The sequence below is a fragment of the Terrapene carolina genome, unplaced genomic scaffold (assembly GCF_002925995.2).
Source record: "Terrapene carolina triunguis isolate 2854851 unplaced genomic scaffold, T_m_triunguis-2.0 Scaffold31, whole genome shotgun sequence".
NCBI lineage: Eukaryota > Metazoa > Chordata > Testudines > Emydidae > Terrapene > Terrapene triunguis.
The window spans coordinates 3,426,732-3,446,602 of record NW_020664382.1 but is presented as its reverse complement, the minus strand read 5'-3'; the positions used below and the strand labels follow the sequence as shown (position 1 = coordinate 3,446,602).

The window sequence follows — 19,871 nt, the reverse complement described above, 5'->3', positions numbered from 1 at the left end:
TATCTTGTGTATTCCAGCCATAACCAGCCATAACTATATTTAAAAGAAAAAAAGAGGCAAGTGCAAGAGATGTTTTACTCCTTTTAAAAAAAATCTCAATTGACTATCGCAGTTCACTGAAAATTTGTCAGTGAATTGTTCTAGGTAGCAAACACAGCATTCTAAAGACAGTGGAGGAAATCTGCACTAAGCAGGTACTTGTTATATGTTCTGTTTTAACCAGGTCACACACTTAAACTAGCGTTGTCTAACCCAGGGGTCGGCAACCTACGGTACGCCTGCCAAACACGGCACACAAGCCGATTTTGAGTGGCACGCTGCCTAGGTCCCGGCCCTCAGCCCCACTCAGTCCTCCCCGCCCACTGCTCTCCCCTGCGGGGGCAGGAGGCAGAAGCTTGGTCCTGCGGCAGCCAAGCTTCCCCACTCCCCCGCTTCTTCCCCCAGCGTGGTGCTTTCCTACCCCTCCTCCTCCCCCTCCCTGCGCCGATCAGCTGATGGCCCTTGCGAGGGGGAGGGGGAGCGGAGCAGAGCAGAGCCGAGCGGCAGCATGCTTCCTGCTCCGTAGAGGAGGCAGAGAAGAGGTAGGGACGGGATCTTGGGGAAGGGGGGTGGAAAAGGGCATATCCCTTCCAGCCCCCTGCCATGAGCCGCTTAGGGCAGGGAGCTGGGAGCACCCCCACGAGCCGAGCACCCCAGCCCTCTGCCCTGACCCCCCCCACACACACACACCCAGCCTTCTGCCCTGCACCTCCACACACACCCAGCCCTCTGCCCTGACCCCTAAACCCCCCCCAAACCCAGCCTTCTGCCCTGAACCCCCCACACACACCCAGCCCTCTGCCCTGACCCCTGAACCCCCCCACACACCCAGCCTTCTGCCCTGCACCCCCAGCCCTCTGCCCTGACCCCTGAAACCGCCCCCCCCAGGTCTCGGGTCCCGGCTGCCGGCCCCTTGCCAGCCGGCATCCCAGCCGCAGGCCCAGCTCAGCCCGCTGCCAGCCTAGGTGAACAGAACCCCAGGCTGGCAGCGGGCTGAGCAGGCTGGTGGCGTAAGATCAGCATTTTAATTTAATTTTAAATGAAGCTTCTTAAACATTTTGAAAACCTTGTTTACTTTACATACAACATTAGTTTAGTTATATAATATAGACTTATAGAGAGAGACCTTCTAAAAATGTCAAAATGTATTACCGGCACGCAAAACCTTAAATTAAAGTGAATAAATGAAGACTCGGCACACCACTTCTGAAAGGTTGCCTACCCCTGGTCTAACCATTTACAGGTAACTTGCTCTGTACATGTAAGTTCACATATTGATGCTTTTCTTTAAGGATACTGATTCAAAGCTACGCAGGTGACTACCTCTTTAAAAAGAGCTACACAGGAGATGTGAAAAGCAACATACACAGTGGTTAACTTTTTTCAACTCTTCCCAACACCAAAAACCTTATGCAATTTTGTAAAAGTAGTATTAAAGTCACAAAGCTTAGCAGCCAACAAGAAAATTCAACACAACTGTCTCAGGTACAAATACTCAACAAATCCACCAGCCTACTCGCGTTCTGCATTTTAAAAGTCACGTATAATGGGTGCTGAGACAAAGCAATGCTTACAAGCACCACAAACTGTGCAGGAATGAAAAGGAACCTCAACTCCAGAGTGCTGGAGGGAAACAGAATTGGGTGAAAGAGAACTTATCTTCTATTGATTTCTGTAAGACAAGGGTGTGGTGAAGATGCCAGCCTTCCGCTCCTCTCCCCCAAACCAGCCTGCACTGGTGGCAAATTGTATAAATTTTCTAATAAACAACCTGCTGTATGATTTGTTAAAAGTGGAATTACAAGGTCCTAAAATATGCAAAGTTTGAAAGACTATGGTTAAAACACAGCACTCACATTAAAGTACACCTCTACCCCGATATAATGCGACCCAATATAACACGAATGCGGATATGACGCGGTAAAGCAGTGCTCCGGGGGGGGCGGGGCTGCGCACTCCGGTGGATCAAAGCAAGTTCGATATAACGCGGTTTCACCTATAACGAGGTAGGATTTTTTGGCTCCCGAGGACAGCGTTATATTGAGGTAGAGGTGTGTACATTATATATTGAAAGTAGAGAGTGGATTACCTACTACACACAACAGAACATACAGAATAAACTTGTGCATTTATTCCCAAAATACGAGTCCTATGTTTGCGTGTTTTAAGATAAAGTCAGAAACTGTGGACTGCTGTTTCTCAAGCATAGTGTGTTTTTCTTAACACATTATCAAATCAATTTAATTCTGAAATATAAAGTTTTAGAATATTTTATGGGGTAAGTTTAAAATAAATTGATATTAAACCTGAGAAATAGTTCTTTGAAAGGAATATTCCTCTGCAATATTCACAATATCCTAACATACAAGTGAGATATGAAACTGATTAGTCTATTTTTACTCTAAACTGAGAGAAATGGAAACAAGTGACAAGATTACAATATTTTAAAGTCTTGATTTTAATAATTTATGTTGACATAAAACAGTCGAGGTAGTATGTTTTCGTGCATATATGAGTTTTATTTTTGTTTTGTATCATTCAGTATTAATGTATTCTCTTAAATGAAATATATAATTTTTACCCTAATACTGTCCTTTTATTAAAAAAGAACCAAAACTATTCTTTCATTAACTTCAGTGGAAGAAGGGGTTATGTCAGAAAACCACAGTAACTTTCATTAGGTCCCCACCCCCCCACGGATTTAGAAGCCAAACTTTAGACACCTATAGTTTTGAAAATTCTGACCTTAGTACTGGTAAATATGTCAATACCATACATATACTTTGAAAGAAAATTCAGTCATGTCAAAACCACAAAGTTTAAAATAACCTGCCACATTTACTTCCCCCTCCAACCTATCAGAACATCAATTTGCTGTAAAATTTTTACTGGATGAATTAGGAGTTATTTGTCTCAAAGTGATTTGTCTCAAAATACAAAAGTAGTAACTAATTTTCACTGTCAGAGGGTATTAACATAACAGAGCCATTAAGTCCAGGCTCTTATCACATGGGCAGCAGAATTTCCCTAGACTGTGGCCACCAATTGAGAGTCAGGTACTTGTCCTCCTATAGGATAGCTAATCTTAGTGCATCCTCTGACTAGTCTAACTGCTATTACTGAATTAATTTCTCTTTAGCTTTCCTGACTCAACACAAAAACATCCCCGGTCATGTCTACACTAGAGGCATTACAGCAGTACAGCTACACCACTGAAGCTATTGTTACCCATCAGCTCTGTGTTCTTGGGGAACCAGGGTGCAGTACCCATCCTGTCTGACTCATGAAAGACCTTCCCCCCACCCAGCCTCTGCTTGAACCAAAGCAGATCAGAAGAAAGACTTACAAAAAGCAATGAAAAGGCAGTGGGGGAGACACCTAAACTCCTCCAGACAAGGGTGACAGGATTAAGGAAACTCCCCTAGCCTCATTTGCATTGAAGATGGGACAGGGAGGCATCTCCATTAGCATACAGAATAGAGAACAGAGATTGCAAGGCAAGAACCGCACTGAACTATGGGACCAGAAAAGCACTGCATGATGGGGATCTCTGCTCCAGATGTTAATGAACCCACACCTGCACACACCCAGCTCAGTAGTTATCAGGCCAATTCTAGTAATAAATCCTTTATTGGTATCCAAAATACTGAAGCCGCCTGCCTAATTACATTGGGAGCTCCCTGGAAAGAACACCTCCCACTGCAGGAATGATCAGCTCCTATTGTCTAGCCTGAACAAAACAACTTTGGTATATTCCCTTGAGCCATCAGTTTAGCCATAAACAAAGCTAGTGTTCTCCCTTGAACCATTGCTCTTCCCCTACAAAAACTCCTACCCATGCTCAAGTGTTTTGATGCCTGGATCCAAAATCTGCATTAGTTCCATTGGGACTTCATCTTCTCCTGACTGATCGTGCCAGGGGCTCTGCAGGTCTCCAGCACTCCGGACCCTCAGCTACCACCACCACCTGGGAACCCCGATCGATTCAAGCTTCATGGAGTGATGAGAACCCATCTCTCTCTATCTCTCAGTATAGCCTTCTGACCCTGACTTGTGTGATCAGTTATAGTTTTCTAAACCTGACTTTTATAATTAAATTTAAGTTAGATTTAATATTATAACTGTTTTGTTTGTTTGGCTCCCCTATAGTTATTACCTGGCAATAAATAACTTTCATGATTAAGCTGGTTGCTTCTCTCGCCCGCCCCCCCGTGGGTGTTTTTTTGGCTTCCTCATTCATTCTGCAGCAAAGCTCCTCGTACCTAAAATAAATATCCCTGCAGCGCACAAAAATCCTGTGGGGTTTGCTCATCAGGTGGGTTACTACCAGGACAATTGTAATGTGAAAGTGGGGATAGGGACTGAACACAGGACATGTGCTGAACATGGGACATATGAATCTGCTGAGTCCAGGGGCATATAAGGGTGACAGCTTAGAAATGCTGCTCAACCCAGCCTACTAAATCCAGTGACATAAAAGGAGTCAGCTTGGGAGTGCTGATTAACCCGGTCCTCTCAGACACGCTCTGTTAATGTGTGTGTGTGTGTGTGTGTGTTCGTTCATCCGATTCTAGGGCTGGAAGAACCCAGCCCTGGGGACCGTGGGTCCTGCAGGATAGCTCCATTGGGAGGGAACTTGCAGAAGGGAGAAGTAGAGCTCCGTATGAAAACACAAGTGACACAAGCAGTACACTGATAGAATTACAGAACCCCCCTACCCCAAGAAGAGTAACCTTAATAAATGAGCATACCCCAAAGTAACGGGCAAATCTGGTAACACTATGCCACTCTAACTCTGTAGCATAGACACAGACTACAGTTATGGAATGGGTTTTTCCTATCACTGTAAGAACTCCAACTTCCAAAGCAGCAGTAGATAGATCAATCTAAGAACTTTTTTTGTTGATCTAGCTATGTCTACCTCAGGGATTAGGTTGGCACAGCTACAGTGCTCAGGTGTAGATTTTTCCACACCCCTGAATGCCGTAGCTTTGTTGACCTAAGTTTTGATGATAGATCAGGCCTATATTTTTTGTCCAATTTATCTCAGATTTTGTTTATAGGTTTAGCCAGGCTAGTGCCTTTGCGTTTCTTTTTTTATAAATGGAATTCTGTGATTTGAGAGCCACATGAGGCCGCAACTGGCTTCCTCTCTTCACAACACCTGAACTTGCTGACAGCTAAGTGTTTAATGTCTAAACTTCTCTCTTTGCTTTTTGAACATGTCTTGCACTTCAATTTGCTGGAACACTTATAAAAATATTTATATGTACTTTCCTCAAGTCAAGACCGTCACAATATCTAAGGACTGCGTGAGTTTTTTTTAAAAACACTACTATCAGCCAAAATTCTAGCTAGTTAGAAGTGTAGGGTGTATTAATCAGGCTCAGGCAAGAGAACAGCAAAATAAAGCTGACTCCTGAATGTTGTCTTTTACCGTATTGCTGTTTGCTTCTATTTGGACAAGTCTTTTCGCTTATATACACATTTGTCAAAATAAGATACTAGATTTTTATCCAATACTACAATTCTTACTAACAGCGAAATAAAACCACAAGATCAAATAAAACATGTTACCTTCTGTTTTACACAAACTGTCAGTGGTTTTTACAACGAATTTGGAGGCATAAAACTAAACATCATTATGGTATTAGTATGTTTTAATGCTTGTGTGCTATTAGATGTTGAAAATACAAAGCTACAAGACGAAGGATAGACATGCCCATTCATTAGAAATATACCTGTAAAGATGTAATGGATCCCGTGTGTCCCTGGAGCACAGCAACTGGTGCGCAAGTTCTCAGACACCATACCCTGATCATTTTATCACAGCTTCCAGCTGCAATCATAGTGTTTTCATAATTCACAGCCATATCAGAAATCTCGGCTGAATGACCTCGTAGTGTGGCGAGCAACCGGCCATTGTGAGTTGACCAAATTTTCACCAAGCAATCATCTGAACCCTAAGAAAAAAGGGTTACAGAACCTGGCATAAGTCCAAGTTTATAAATACTCAAGATACTATCTGCTTCAGTTTTGTCTTTAAAGATGATGAAATACATTCTGAGTCTGGAAAATTAAGATTTTCTATTAAACCCTGCTTATGCTATTGGTGTTTATGGAACCTAAAATTTAGTCATATTGCATAGTGGCTCGAGTCACAAAAATTAGTGAAAAAGCTACATCCCTTTCATCGAATTAGGCATCTATCTCTGCTTGGGATTCTCACCCAGGAACCCTCACCTGGAGTTAGGTGCCTAAGCTATTTTTGTTAAGAAACAACCATGGGAAGGAGGAGGGAGCAGCCTCCAACTTTTAGCCCAGTGGGTACAGCACTCACCTGGGGTGTGGAAGACTCAATTTCCCCCTCTGTCTAATGTGGAGTAGGGACTTGAACTTGGATTTCCCACCTCTCAGGTGAGAGTCCTAGCCACTGGACTATAGAATATTTTGGTGTGGGTCTCAATCTCTCCTGTTGAGGCTACTCCATTGTGCATAAATAATTATTCACTGAGCCAAAGAGAAAAAAAATGAGTACACCGGACCCCCGCTAGAACGCAGGGTTTTGGATCCATGCGCGGTCCTGCGTTAACACGGGGACCGCGTTACCATGGATTCCAATGAAGGTAATTAAATTTGGAATCCATGCGCGGTCCCCCGCTATAACCGAATTCGCACTATAAAGACGCGCGTTCTAGCGAACGTCTGCTGTATAATCCAAGAGCTACGGCATTCACCTGAGAGGTAGAAAATCCAAGTTCAAATTTCTTCGCCACATCAGGTATAGGAGAGAAACGAACTAGGAACTCCCACATGCAAGTGAGTGCCCTAGCCACTGGAATAAAGATAAGACAGGCTGCCTCCTTCTCCCCCCAGCCCATCACTCCCTCCCAGCATTCATAGATTCATCGATTCCAGGACTGGAAGAGACCTCGAGAGGTCATCGAGTCCAGTCCCCTGCCCTCATGGCAGGACCAAATACTGTCTAGACCATCCCAGATAGACATTTATCTAACCTACTCTTAAATATCTCCAGAGATGGAGATTCCACAACCTCCCTAGGCAGTTTATTCCAGTGTTTAACCACCCTGACAGTTAGGAACTTTTTCCTAATGTCCAACCTAAACCTCCCTTGCTGAAATTTAAGCCCACTGCTTCTTGTTCTATCCTTAGGGGCTAAAGTGAACAAGTTTTCTCCCTCCTCCTCATGACACCCTTTTAGATACCTGAAAACTGCTATCATGTCCCCTTCTCAGTCTTCTCTTTTCCAAACTAAACAAACCCAATTCTTTCAGCCTTCCTTCACAGGTCATGTTCTCAAGCCCTTTAATCATTCTTGTTGCTCTTCTCTGGACCCTCTCCAATTTCTCCACATCTGTCTCGAAATGTGGTGCCCAGAACTGGACACAATACTCCAGTTGAGGCCTAACCAGCGCAGAGTAGACCGGAAGAATGACTTCTCGTGTCTTGCTCACAACACACCTGTTAATGCATCCCAGAATCATGTTTGCTTTGCACATTGACAGAGTATTCTGGCATACTCTGAGAACAACAACTGGATCAAGCCTCACAAGTGGGGCAACACCCAGCCTGAAGACCCTGCTGGGGCTTAGACATGAGAGAGGCACCTGGAGTGTGTGCATACTCATTAGCAGAAACCTAGGCATCTAGGGAACACTGCTGGTGGGAACTCACACACTGGGGAATTTTAGACACCAGCTGAGCAGAGGTTTTGAGGATCTCAGTGGTGCCTAAATGTTTAATTTAGGCATATAACTTCCCTTTTAGCTGCTTAAATTCTTCTGTTAATCTAGCCTTAAGTGGAAAAAAGTTAGTTTCAGCCTGTTTGATAACACAAAAGTCATCCCTTGTTATTTTGGCTTACTCTGAAGTTCACAGTAACCTAGTTTCATCCAAATAGATAACAGCAGTTTTTGATATCAAACACAAGCAGAAGACATTTGAAATGACATCAAAATAATCTGACTTTTTGTTAATGTTCTCTCCATTACCAAATCCACAAAATAACGGCAGTTAAAACAAAAGCTCTATACCATAAAACCAGTCGCCTTCTCCACTATTCACAAACATGCAACACCCAAAACAAAGAAATGTATCAAAGAAAAAAGCATGTATGTAGATATCAGTACCTAATAAGCAATAACGGCTAACAGTTCAAAAATGCTCCCCTACATACACATGCCAAACAGTTCACCCAAATGAAGTGCAGGAGCTAATTAGCTTTATTTCTAAACTTTAAATTCTGAGGTCTGAATATTTCAGGCATAAATACTGAGCATTTAAAAGCTACTTTCCCGATATCCAATTAGAAATAGTTCTAGAAGACCCAGCATTCACAGCATCAACTCACAGTAAATATTCTGTGTCCAGTCCTATCAAATGCAACACAGTAGACTGCAGAGAGATGGCCAAGAATCCGCCTATGCATCCTTATGTGCTGATACATACTTCCTGGAAATGATGTTCTATATGTTGCATACCCAGTTAATTGTTTTGCACGATTTACTTCCACTAAAACAAATACAAATAGATTAAAGAATGCAAGCAAAAAAAATAAATCATCCTGTGAAAAGCCATGTTTAAAAACTATTTCTAGGGAGCTTAGATGATAATTAAAAAAAAAAAAACAGGTCTCCTGTAGATAGCCACTCTGTCTTGCTTCCATAACCAATAGATTACTGGATTTAGTAAAGTGACTCTCTAACTTGTGTACAGAACTCCAAAGTTTATTCTGAGTTTGTGGGTTTATGTTACAAAGAAGCAGGGCAGCTTTTTAATGTAATCTCGCCCCAAATAAAGTAGTTTTTTTTACAAAGACAGACAGCATCTTCTACCTCACATTTTGCCATGTACTTTCATAAACAAGACAGTCCTTTTAACCAAACACCACTGACTTGCAGATACCATAAGTATCTCTATTTGCTTATTAGTACACTGGGTTTTTTAAAGCAGAAAGACTTTCATTTAGAATCTAACACCTTTCTCCTGCAATGAATTCTACATGGGTGGACCCCTGTGCTCATGCAGAGCCCCACTGAAGTAATATAAGATTCTATAGGTAAACTTTTAGAGCTGGTTCTTAAATGCAATTTCCATCACTATTTATATGAAGAGAAGCATAGAGAATATAAGTGTCAAGAAATACATATCACACTGAAGTTAGAAGTGATTTTATCATCTACGTACCAATGCTTGGTGGAGGGCCATAGTTTACAGGAATTTCAGGAGGTCTTCCTCTACGAAGAGCAGCTAAAGCAGAGCACTTCCAAACAGTATTCCTGCAATCTTTGATATCAATGTTAGTTGTATAGAAAGTTACCCATAAGAGCACATTTCAGAAAAGCAAAACAAATGTTACTGTTCTGAAATCCATTACAAAGTTTAGCAAAAACAGTAATGAATAAGCCTGCCAAAGGGCCTCGTACCGCAATATTAAATTTAACAAGAGCTGAAGAAGCTCAGAACCTCTCAACCTAAAACTTTCCAACAACAGTTTGAAAGCCTAGTTTTAAGACAGGTTACAATACTGTCCTGGCAAGGGAGGTTTAATAATGACACACACAGTCACTTGCTCCAAAGGCTCAGAGGACTTTAATTATTTGTGAAGTACCAACATACTCATTTCTGCACAAAATACAGATGATACATTTATACAGTAAATGATTTACTAATTGAGTTATCTGCATTATTGATGCGGTTATAAATAAAGCAACAAAATAACTCTGGCTATTCGAAGTCAACTTATAAAGTTTTTTTGCAAAATATATTTTTAGCAACATCTGTCTTCATGGCAGTTTACAGATAATAAAAATAAGATCACATGTGTCTAGGCTATTCTTGAAAAGTATTATGGGTCCCTTTTTCCAAAACAATGAAAGCACTTAAAGATTTATTTAAAACGAGAAGTTCCCCCTCAAAGAACTGCACTCTGTCCATCCAATATCACCATAAGAAACTTTTTTACATGTTATATGTAAGTAGCTAGTACTGCAGATCGGGTTGCACAAGAATTTCCATTCTACCCGTTTTATATCTTTTCAACACTGTCACCTTTTAGGCTGACATTTTATAGGACTGTTTTCTGCCCAAAGGCAGCTTTTTTTTTTATTGTTATTATTTATGTATTTATTTATTTATTTTTAAATTTGTGCCAGCGGGTCAGCTGTTTGACTACAGGAAGAGAGGAGACTTTCCCCAATATTAAAAGTTATTTATTTTAACAGGTCGAGTGCTGAAATGGGGGCAAGTCTGATTCACAACAAATGCAAAGTCACTGCCCCATTCACTGTGGAGCTAGTGAAGTGCAGAAGAGAGGTAACTGGGAAATGCAGTGGCATCCGCTAAAATAGTCCACACCATAAAATGCAGTTAAAAAAATAATACAAACCCCACAGAATTTCTCTCACATACAAATACACTAGAAACACCTGAAGGTCTTACTGATTACTTAATCACCAGCCTAGCATTACTGTCAACCATCCACGATCAGAAATGAGGCCCGACTTCACATGTATTACTAAAATGTGAATGGGAAGACACTGCTGGATTGGTTTTGGCACAATTGGTGGTGTTATATATAGTGAGCCATTTCTATCAAACACAAAATGCAGGAGCTCTCCTACTCCAAAAAATGGATCACTACCATGTTATCCCTCGAGATCCACAAGCAGAGTCAAAAAGGGACTGGCATTTGTGTACAGAGTGCCTTGATACACTGAAAAGCCCCATCATGATCTGAGGCAGATACTCAGAGAGGTATCTTCACAAATTGAGATTGGAATGGACCTCAGCTGAAGTCAGGAACCTCTTGATGGTATACGAAGGCATAAAAAACCAGAGCATTTCCAAAAGGCTCCAAGGGAGGATATGACTCCAATTAAAAACTACTCTAAGAAGGGTTTGGGTTGGGTTTTATAATATTTCGTCCTCAACTATTGCTTAAGTGGCTTTTAGGCATTCTCTTCCCCCACTTTGTTCTCACAGGTCACCATGTTTACCAATGACCCATCAACAACTGAAGTGGGATTAAAGACAGATAGAGCACTGGTGACAGTAGTCTCATGCCAATCTGATAGGTAGCAAAAGGTTGTGTTTTTTAAAACATCTTGTCATGACTGAGAAGAGGGTTTCTTTGCCTCTTCCATAACACCCACAAATTTTCAATCAGTGGATCTGTTCAGTCATAGACAGCTTGATTAGTTCTGGCTACCTCCATTGGACGGAACTCTCCTTTGAAAGAGAGGTTGTCGTGACTTTCTGTGGGAAAAGTAAGTTGCCAGCCTCTCTGAAAGAAACAATTGTGCAACCATTGCTCAAAAATTAAACATTCATCACCTGACATTCACAATCTAGCAATAATCACCAAGTATCTATTTCTACATTTATGGAGGTGGAACTATACCTTAATCTGCTCAGAAACTGAAAAAGCTGGCTTAAGTGAAGTTTCACACATACCTCCATGCATAGCATACCTCAAGATTAAATTGTTGCAACAGCAAAAGCATGGATCAAATTAGCAAAGTGTGGGTCAAAGAAACTGTCAACTCCTGGTCCAGTGCAAATGAAAAAAGCTGTCCTGGTCATTGGTGTCACTAAGAGCAGCTGGGAATCCAACAGTATTCAAACGCTCATAACAAACAGCAGGTACACACCCAGAGTAAAGGCACACATACAAATCACTGACTTATCTTCCAGTTGCTTCCCCTCATCCTACCAACATCACTTCCACTTTATCTGGATTGAACATCAGCAAGCTAGCCCTCATCTGTGCCCCTATCCAAGCACTGGGCAAAGTATTTGGAAAGTACTAGGTAGACAAGGTGAGAGATATCTGCATTCGCTCTCTACTGGATTATGGGTGAAGTCAGTCTGTTGTTTTTGACCTATAAAGCCCTAACTGACTTGGGCCCTTTCTATTCAAGCCCATCCCTTTCTCAAAGATATTCCCTATGACAGTGGTCAGAGGAGGTGCTCAAACAAGAACATTCTTAGTCTAAATTAAACAAAGGGAGCTGCTAAGAGAGTACTCTCTATCAGTGGTCTGAATTTTGCAATTCATTGTCCCCATTCTTAGTCCAAAATAGCCGAAATCTGTTGATCTTCAGAGCAGGAGGAGTGAGCTGACTGCAGATTATTTGTGTGCCGATAGCTAATATTAGCGGCCAGGGTTGTTTCAGTTTCCCCTCCTAGTCTTGGAAAATTTGCAGGGTTTACTTTTAATACATGGCAATAGCGCTCAGACCCCTGGACAGGCTTCCCGCCCCACTCCCCACTGCATTGCAAAAATTTAAATAATTAATAAAACAAAACAATACCTTTCGCTGTACGTAGCAATGACTGCCTCCCTGCACCAAGTAAGGAATTCACTCTTGAAATGCTGGGTGGAATCTCTTTATCCAGTATAGGTCCAATACGCTTGCAAATTTGCAACAAATGATCTGGAGCCACATGTTTGTTGGATAAGACCTGATAAGAATTTAAGTTTAAAACAAATATATGGCATATCTAAAATAGATGATCCTATGTATGTCGGTATTTACATTAACATTTAGAAGTGCCTAAATATTTATATTATATAATTCATAGAGCAGAATCAGTTATATAAACTCTGATCTTTACAGTAATGAATTTTAAACTTTAAACTTTTAAAATTTAAAAATTATCCAGGAATGGGAAAGCTGTTGTAGAGAGATCTACTATACATCAGCATCTTACTATAGAAAATACAGACTTCACACAAACGGCTCAGACTGGAGCACCCTCTCATATTCAGTATTTTCCATAAAAGATATTTTACCACAGTTAAGAGTAAAGCTTTAGCATAAGCAACACCACCACTTTGCTCCAGATGCACACAAATTTCAGTGTTTCAATTCTACATGATATAATCATGTCTCATGCTCACTATTTTTTGTCTGATTTAACCAACACTCCACAAAAATACTAAGGCTCCTTGATTCATTTTTTGTCTACTGTATGTCAGAAAAAATTATGTTATGGTCAAACGCAGGAGACAAATGAATATAATTGGCAATGTTGACTAAGAGTTGTACAAACTGGAAAGTTGTAGTCCACTGACATCACTTAAGGCTTAAGTCATCTACCTAGCTCCTCTGGAAAGAGCATTGGATTCTTCAAGGAAACTATGAAATGCAGCAAACAATCCTACTCTCACTGAATTCAATGGCAAACCTTCCAAAGCTTCCACAGACATCTTAGGGGAATACCTTTACCCACTCACAAAGGATTCTCAGATATACTTGATTTAGAATCCAAGTATACACAAGCACAGCATCTTGCAACCAAAAATGCATGCGCATTTTATTTCTCATATTTTCATTTTTTCAAAGTTCACTGCAAAAAACATGTATACAACTTCATGACTGACAACCTACTTGAGTAGGAGTCACATATTCAAAGTTAGGGTTTCCACAGCCTCCACAAATTGGCCAAATTTTTGTTTATAAGTATGAATTAGTGTGCCCATAAGATAAAAATATCAAAATCTCAATAAGTCAACCTTAACTTGAGGCTCAGGCTGCCCCATAACCAGAAAAGTAAAAATCAGACCCCCACACACTATTGCTGTACACTCATTTGGCAAGTACTTGTCTTAATCTGCATACATGTTTCATACGTACATGGGGGATGAGTTATAGTTGTGAGAACCAAAACCAGTGCCTTGACTTCTGTATATTTAAAAAGGACAAACTCAACTTAAATTACACCCAAATTACCTTAAAGCGGGGATCGGCAACCTTTGGCACGCCGCTTCAGGCCAATGGGGGCGGCAGGAAGCGGCGCAAACCGCGGCTAGTGGGAGCCGCGATCGGCTGAACCTGCAGACGCGGCAGGTAAACAAACCGGCCCGGCCTGCCAGGGTGCTTACCCTGGCGGGCCGCGGGCCAAAGGTTGCCGATCCCTGCCTTAAAGTTAAAGTTTAAAATAAATAAATAAATAAAAACTTAGGACCAATAGAAAATTTTCTGTAATTTAAAAATAAAAATGATTATTTACATTGAAATTTTAAGAAATCCCCAGCAGTGTTTAAAACCCAAATACTGCAGCACTAAGAATCTGAAAGTGGAACTCACTTAATGTTAAGGTGACTTAATTGACATAAATACAAGTATTAAGCAGAACTTAAACAGGACAACTAAATGGGATTTTTACTATTTATTATTAGTGACAGTCAGTGACATTAATTAAATTAGCTTAAAAAAAATCCAGTACTGTAAGTAGTGTCATTTTAAAATTCTAAAACCATAACATTTATACTGGTTTTGGCCTGAAAAGAAAATGTGATTAATCAGACACTGAAATAAAGTTATACATTACTTTCAGTATCTGAAAACCTGAGAAATGAATTTAGTGAAAGAGTCAGTGTTACTGAACACTGAAACATATCTGAATGTATAATACAGTAATTATGTTACTAAGACTGATTGCTAAACAATATTTGGTAGATCAATAAGTATACTTAAATCTTTTCATCATTTATTGAAGAATGTTTGCCACATCCTCTAAAGAGATACAAGAGTACTGATCAAGATGCTTCAAAGTAGAAAGCTTAATTTTCCCCTTCAAGTATATTTACGAAATACAGCTTATAAAAAGAGATACTACCTTCGTGTAATTTATACCCAATGTAAGTCTTGTTAAAAAGTTTTAAGAAGCCTAATAAAAGATTATTTTTTAAAAAATGGTTGGTTTTGAGTTTTCGTGACAGCAGTTATTTAAGCTCAGGCTCAGATTCTGTAATGAGTACTTGGTTTGACATGGAATACACCCAAATGCTCAACATTGCTGGTTTTGGGCCTTAAATGTTTGCCAGCTGTCCCTGAAACCCAAACCCAAAAGAATGAAACTGATTAGCCTATTTTTAAACTTAGACAATTAAAAGTACCTAAACAGCATAAATGGCAAAGTAAAAAAATGTTAAAAAGCAGAAATTTTGATAACCTAAACTATTAACAGCACAGACAGGGATTTTTTTGTTGTTGTAGGGGAGAAGGGAGACACATACACAAAGGCTCCAATCCTAGGAAATCACATGCACAGACAGATGCATGAAGCCCCAAAGTCAATGAGACTCAGCATAGGAATATGCCAGCACCACATTTGCAGAAGAATTGGGGCCTACGTAACATCCTTCACAAGAAAACTTTCTGTGCTTACCTAAATTTAGGCCAGATCTTGGAAAGTAATCCTGTTGACTTCATGCAAGTAAAGTGAGCAGGATTGGTCCTTCAGTGTACTGATTTAAAGCAGTACTACATACATTTGCTCAAATAAGGGAACTGTCAAATTCAAAATTACATTTGTGGCTACCTTTTTGTTTTTAAAAGTATATCTACATTTTTCACATTTTTTAATTATGTGTAGTCAATTTCACTCTTTCCCCGTACCTTCAGTCACATACCACTTTACTTTGTCAAAGTATGGAAAAACATGAGGAAAAAACAGAATCTGATTGTAAAACTCCAAAGATTAGCAGAGGAACTCAGAGGCTGGTTTATTACTTGGAACTAACCACTCCAAGCTAATTTATATTACTTTTTAAAGTAATATAAATAAACTGAACTATAGACTTCCTATTGATGCTGTCCTCCCTTTAGTTTGTATCCACATAGCCACACATTATCATGCAGTATTTTAGAAACAGTAAAATAGAATACCAGGAACAGTTACATCTCTACTCTGAAATTGTTGTAAATACATTTAGTGCAATTAATTTGGCACAAGTTGTGCAGCCCTGAGCCAAAGGGCATCTTTCGGAACATTTTGATTAGTATGGCCAGTAAATCAGAAAGACGCCACTACAAGTCCCCACCCCCAATTTCTGTACCAGTGATTTTGTTTCCTAATCTGTTGAAAGCAGCAGATGCAGGAAACCAAATAGAAAATAAATACCGTCCAATCAAAACCTGCTTAACAAGTCTCCGAGTGAAACACAGAAATGAAACCTCTTAACAGATTGGCTCTTCCCCATAAGTAGGCAGGAACACGGGCAAATGGCATAACCCGAAGCCCCGCCTATGCTACATAACAATATCCTCCAATTAAAAACACCCCTAATCCCTTATGTTTTTGTTTGTTAGTTTAAGGTAAAGAAGTCAAACACCCCTTCTAAAAATCAGCCTTCTGTCTCCTCCCAAACCCAGGGTGAAATACAAAAATAATTAAATGTAACAGCTGTTTTTTTATTAAGTGGAGGGTCTAACATTAACATTATCATTCTAATTCAACGTTGTTGTTTTTTAAATCTCACCAAATCTTCATAACTTCTACAATGCTCATTTCCTTCCCAATCCAACCTTTTAGGAAGCAACTAAATTGAAAAAGAAACAAAAATGAGTGATTAAAAGGGGAAGGGTGGGGAGATCAAATTCAAAACAATGTGGGGTTTGGTTTTTTTTAAAGAGATGAATGACTTAAAGGGAAAAGGTAAGAGGATAGGAGAGGGAGAAAGGCAGCAGAGAGAGAGTCACACACAGACCTGGTGCTGCTCCAGCTCCTGCACCAGCACCTGCAGGGGAAGGAAGAAACAGATGCACACGAGTTAGGGAGGGGGAACCAAACCTCGCCCTCTCTTCAGCGGCCGCCGCAGCTGCACAGGGCTCGGGGCCAGGCACCGGAGCCCTGGGTGGCAGCAGCAGCGGCCGCGGCGGGTGCGCTTGGCGCTGCCGGGCTCTACTCACCTCCGCCGCTCTCCGGCAGGGCCCGGTGGTCAGGAAGCGGGCGACGAGGAAGTAGAGCTCTGCAAGAGAGACGGGGGAGAGCGATGAGCGCGGGGCTGAGCAGCGGGGCGGGGGAGCCCCTCAGCGACTGTAATTCATAATCATGACCGGGAAGATGGCGGCGGCGGGGAGCAGCAGAACCGGCGGCGCCCGGCCGGCTCCCTCACGCGCTCCGCTGTTACCTGATTCAATGAGCGGCAGGGAGCCGCCGCCAGAGAAGGGGACCGAGGGCTCGGCCATGTCGGGGGCGGCCCAGCCGCTACTGCCACGGCAGGACACGGGCTCAGGCAGCGTTTGGCGCGGGCAGGGCCCCGCTCGGCATAGTCCTATCAGCGCCTCCCCCACCGCGAGCGAGTCTCCCCCCGCCTCGCTCTAACTCAGCCTCGGCCCGGCCGCCATTGCCGCGGAGCGACCCGTCCCAGTGCCGAGGCTGTCTTCTCCGCCGGGGAGGGGTGGGTGAAAAAATAGTCCCTAGTCGGGGAGACTGGGGTGGGGGAGAGAAATGTTTGTATTCTTCTTTGAACCCTTCTCGGGTCAAAAGTAGCCGGCGGCCTGTCGGTACTGGAGCTAGTGGCGGGGGGAGGGGTCGCCACTGCTACTGTGGGGGGAAGCGAGATCCGGCCGCGGAGGGGGATGTAGGAAGAAAGAGAGTGAGGAGGCACTGAGGCAGCGTCTGCACGTTGGCGAGGAGGGGGAGGGGGACTGGGAGATGCGCGTGCGGCCGGCCTGTGGGAGCAGCCGGCAGCTGCTGCGCCGCGGCGGAGGCCAAAGTGGGCTGGTGGTGGCGGGCAGGGGCCGCGGGGCCTGGGCCGGCGGCCCTGCAGGCGGTGGGGCAGGAGGCGCCTGCTGGTCTCGGCAGGCTCTGCTGGGAGGGCAGCGCCCGCTCGTGCAGCGCGGACCGGCCGGGCTCCCCCGGGGAGGGGAAGGGCGAGCGGTGGCGGCCCGAGCCGGGGCAACGCGCGTCTCCTCCCCGAGGGCGCAGCTGCCCCCGGCACCCCTGTGACGGAGCGAGCGACAACGGCACCTCCCCATGCCCCATGTTAAATCAGGCTCCTTGTTGTGGGGTCCCCTGAGCGCTCCCACCCGCGGGACCAAACCCCCCGAACCAGGGCAGGAGCCGCCGGTGCCAAACTAGCGCCGCTGGGGCTTTCTCTGACCTGGCCATCTCTGTGTTGCTTCCAGGCTGCTTCTCGCTTGAAGGTTCCCAAAACTCAAGATGGGCCAAGCACTTCCCTGGACTGGGTTCCCAGCGAAGAGCCCAAAGGGTTTGAACTACCCATGTCGTTTTGCCTTGCAAACATGTTCAGGTCACTGTCCCTTACTGTACTAGTTTTCACTCTCAACACTATGCCTTTAAAAAGAACAGGAGTATTTGTGGCACCTTAGAGACTAACAAATTTATTTGAGCATAAGCTTTTGTGGTCTACAGCCCACTTCATCAGATGCATAGAATGGAACATATAGTAGGAAGATATATATACATACAGAGAACATGAAAAGGTGGAAGTTGCGATACAAACTCTTAAGATGTTATATATAACTTTGTACTGTATGTTCCATTCTATGCATCTGATGAAGTGGGCTGTAGCCCACGAAAGCTTATGCTCAAATAAATTTGTTAGTCTCTAAGGTGCCACAAGTACTCCTGTTCTTTTTGCGGATACAGATTAACACGGCTGCTACTCTGAAACCTGTCACTATGCCTTAGAGTGACCAGATGAGAGGAAAAAACTATTGAGACACATGGAGGGTGTGGGGGTCCACTGATGGAGCAAAAAAAAAACACAGTGCTGCCGGCGGAGTGAAATATCGGGACAAATTGCGTCCTGACCAAAGATCGGTCGGGATGCAGGACAAACACCTAAATATCAGGACGGTCCCGATTTTATCGGGACGTCTGGTCACGCTACTATGCCTTTAGCTTCACTATGAGAATTTACAAATAAGGTTTGGATCGGGAGAGCCTGAGACATTTTAAGGCCTATGCAAGGGATATGAGCTTTGCTATGCTGCCTGAGTTAGGGTTACCAACAGCACACAATTCCCCATGAGTATCCGAAAAATATTTTGTATTTCCATCAGGCTGCTGGCACTCACCCTCCACCACAGTGTACTTTAGTCCAGATCATAAAAGGTATTTAGATACCTAACTCCCACTGAAGGGGTGGAGCTGGGGGCTAGCCTCCCCAAAGGGGAGATCCACCCACTGCCCATGTTGAAATCCATTATCTTTATTGTGCTGTTTTTCCTCCTACCATTCCTTAGAATCATGAACGCTATCATTTCATGATCACTTTCACCTAATGTGCCTTCCACTTTCAAATGCTCAACCAGTTCCTCCTGATTTGTCAGAATCAAATCTAGAACAGCTTTTCCCCAAGTTGCTATCGCCAACTTCTGAAATAAAAAAAATCATCTCCAATGCATGCCAAAAATGTGTTGGATTATCTGTGCCCTGCTGTATTATTTTCCCAACAGATGTCTGAGTAGTTCAAGTCCCCCATCACCACCAAGTCCTGTGTTTTGGATAATTATGTTAGTTTAAAAAACGCCTCATCCACCCCTGCCTTTCCTTCCTGAGCAAGCTGTACCCCTTTCTATACCCAGTCATGCATTACCTCACCAAGTCTCTGTGATGCCAACTATATCATAGTTGTGTTTATTCACTAGCATTTCTAGTTCTTCCTGTTTATTCTCCGTACTTTTTCCACTAGTATACGTCATCCACATTTGTTGAACCCCTCAAAAAATTCTAATAGATTGATGGGGCATGATTTCCCTTTACAAAAGCTGTGTTTAGTCTTCTCCAACATAGCGTGCTATCTGTGTGTCTGATAATTCTGTTCTTTACTATAGTTTCAATCAATTTACCTGGAACTGAAGTTAGGCGCACGGGCCTGTAATTGCCAGGATCACCTCTGGAGCCTTTTTTAAAACTCAGCATTATGGTAGCTATCCACCACGCATCCTGTACAGAGGCTGATTGAGGTGCTAGGTTACATACTAATTAGTAGTTCTGCAATTTAATGTTTGAGTTCCTTCAGAACTCTTGGGTGAATATTATCTGCCGGT

At 42.7% G+C, this 19,871-nt stretch overlaps 1 protein-coding gene across 1 annotated transcript in view; it reads right to left on the bottom strand.

The window, feature by feature from the left end:
• The window catches only part of LOC112117822 (bromodomain and WD repeat-containing protein 1-like), a 106,456-nt gene extending 89,281 nt beyond the window's left edge, over positions 1-17,175 (bottom strand). Inside the window, exons 1-8 of the mRNA XM_026651675.1 lie at positions 16,982-17,175; positions 16,761-16,819; positions 16,559-16,588; positions 16,331-16,390; positions 12,375-12,525; positions 9,247-9,345; positions 8,411-8,571; positions 5,781-6,002 (exon numbers count right to left, since the gene is read on the bottom strand). Coding sequence (XP_026507460.1) covers positions 5,781-6,002; positions 8,411-8,571; positions 9,247-9,345; positions 12,375-12,525; positions 16,331-16,390; positions 16,559-16,588; positions 16,761-16,819; positions 16,982-17,039 — 840 coding nt within the window. The 5' untranslated portion in view covers positions 17,040-17,175. The remainder of the gene's footprint in view (positions 1-5,780; positions 6,003-8,410; positions 8,572-9,246; positions 9,346-12,374; positions 12,526-16,330; positions 16,391-16,558; positions 16,589-16,760; positions 16,820-16,981) is intronic.
• Positions 17,176-19,871: the final 2,696 nt, after the last annotated feature.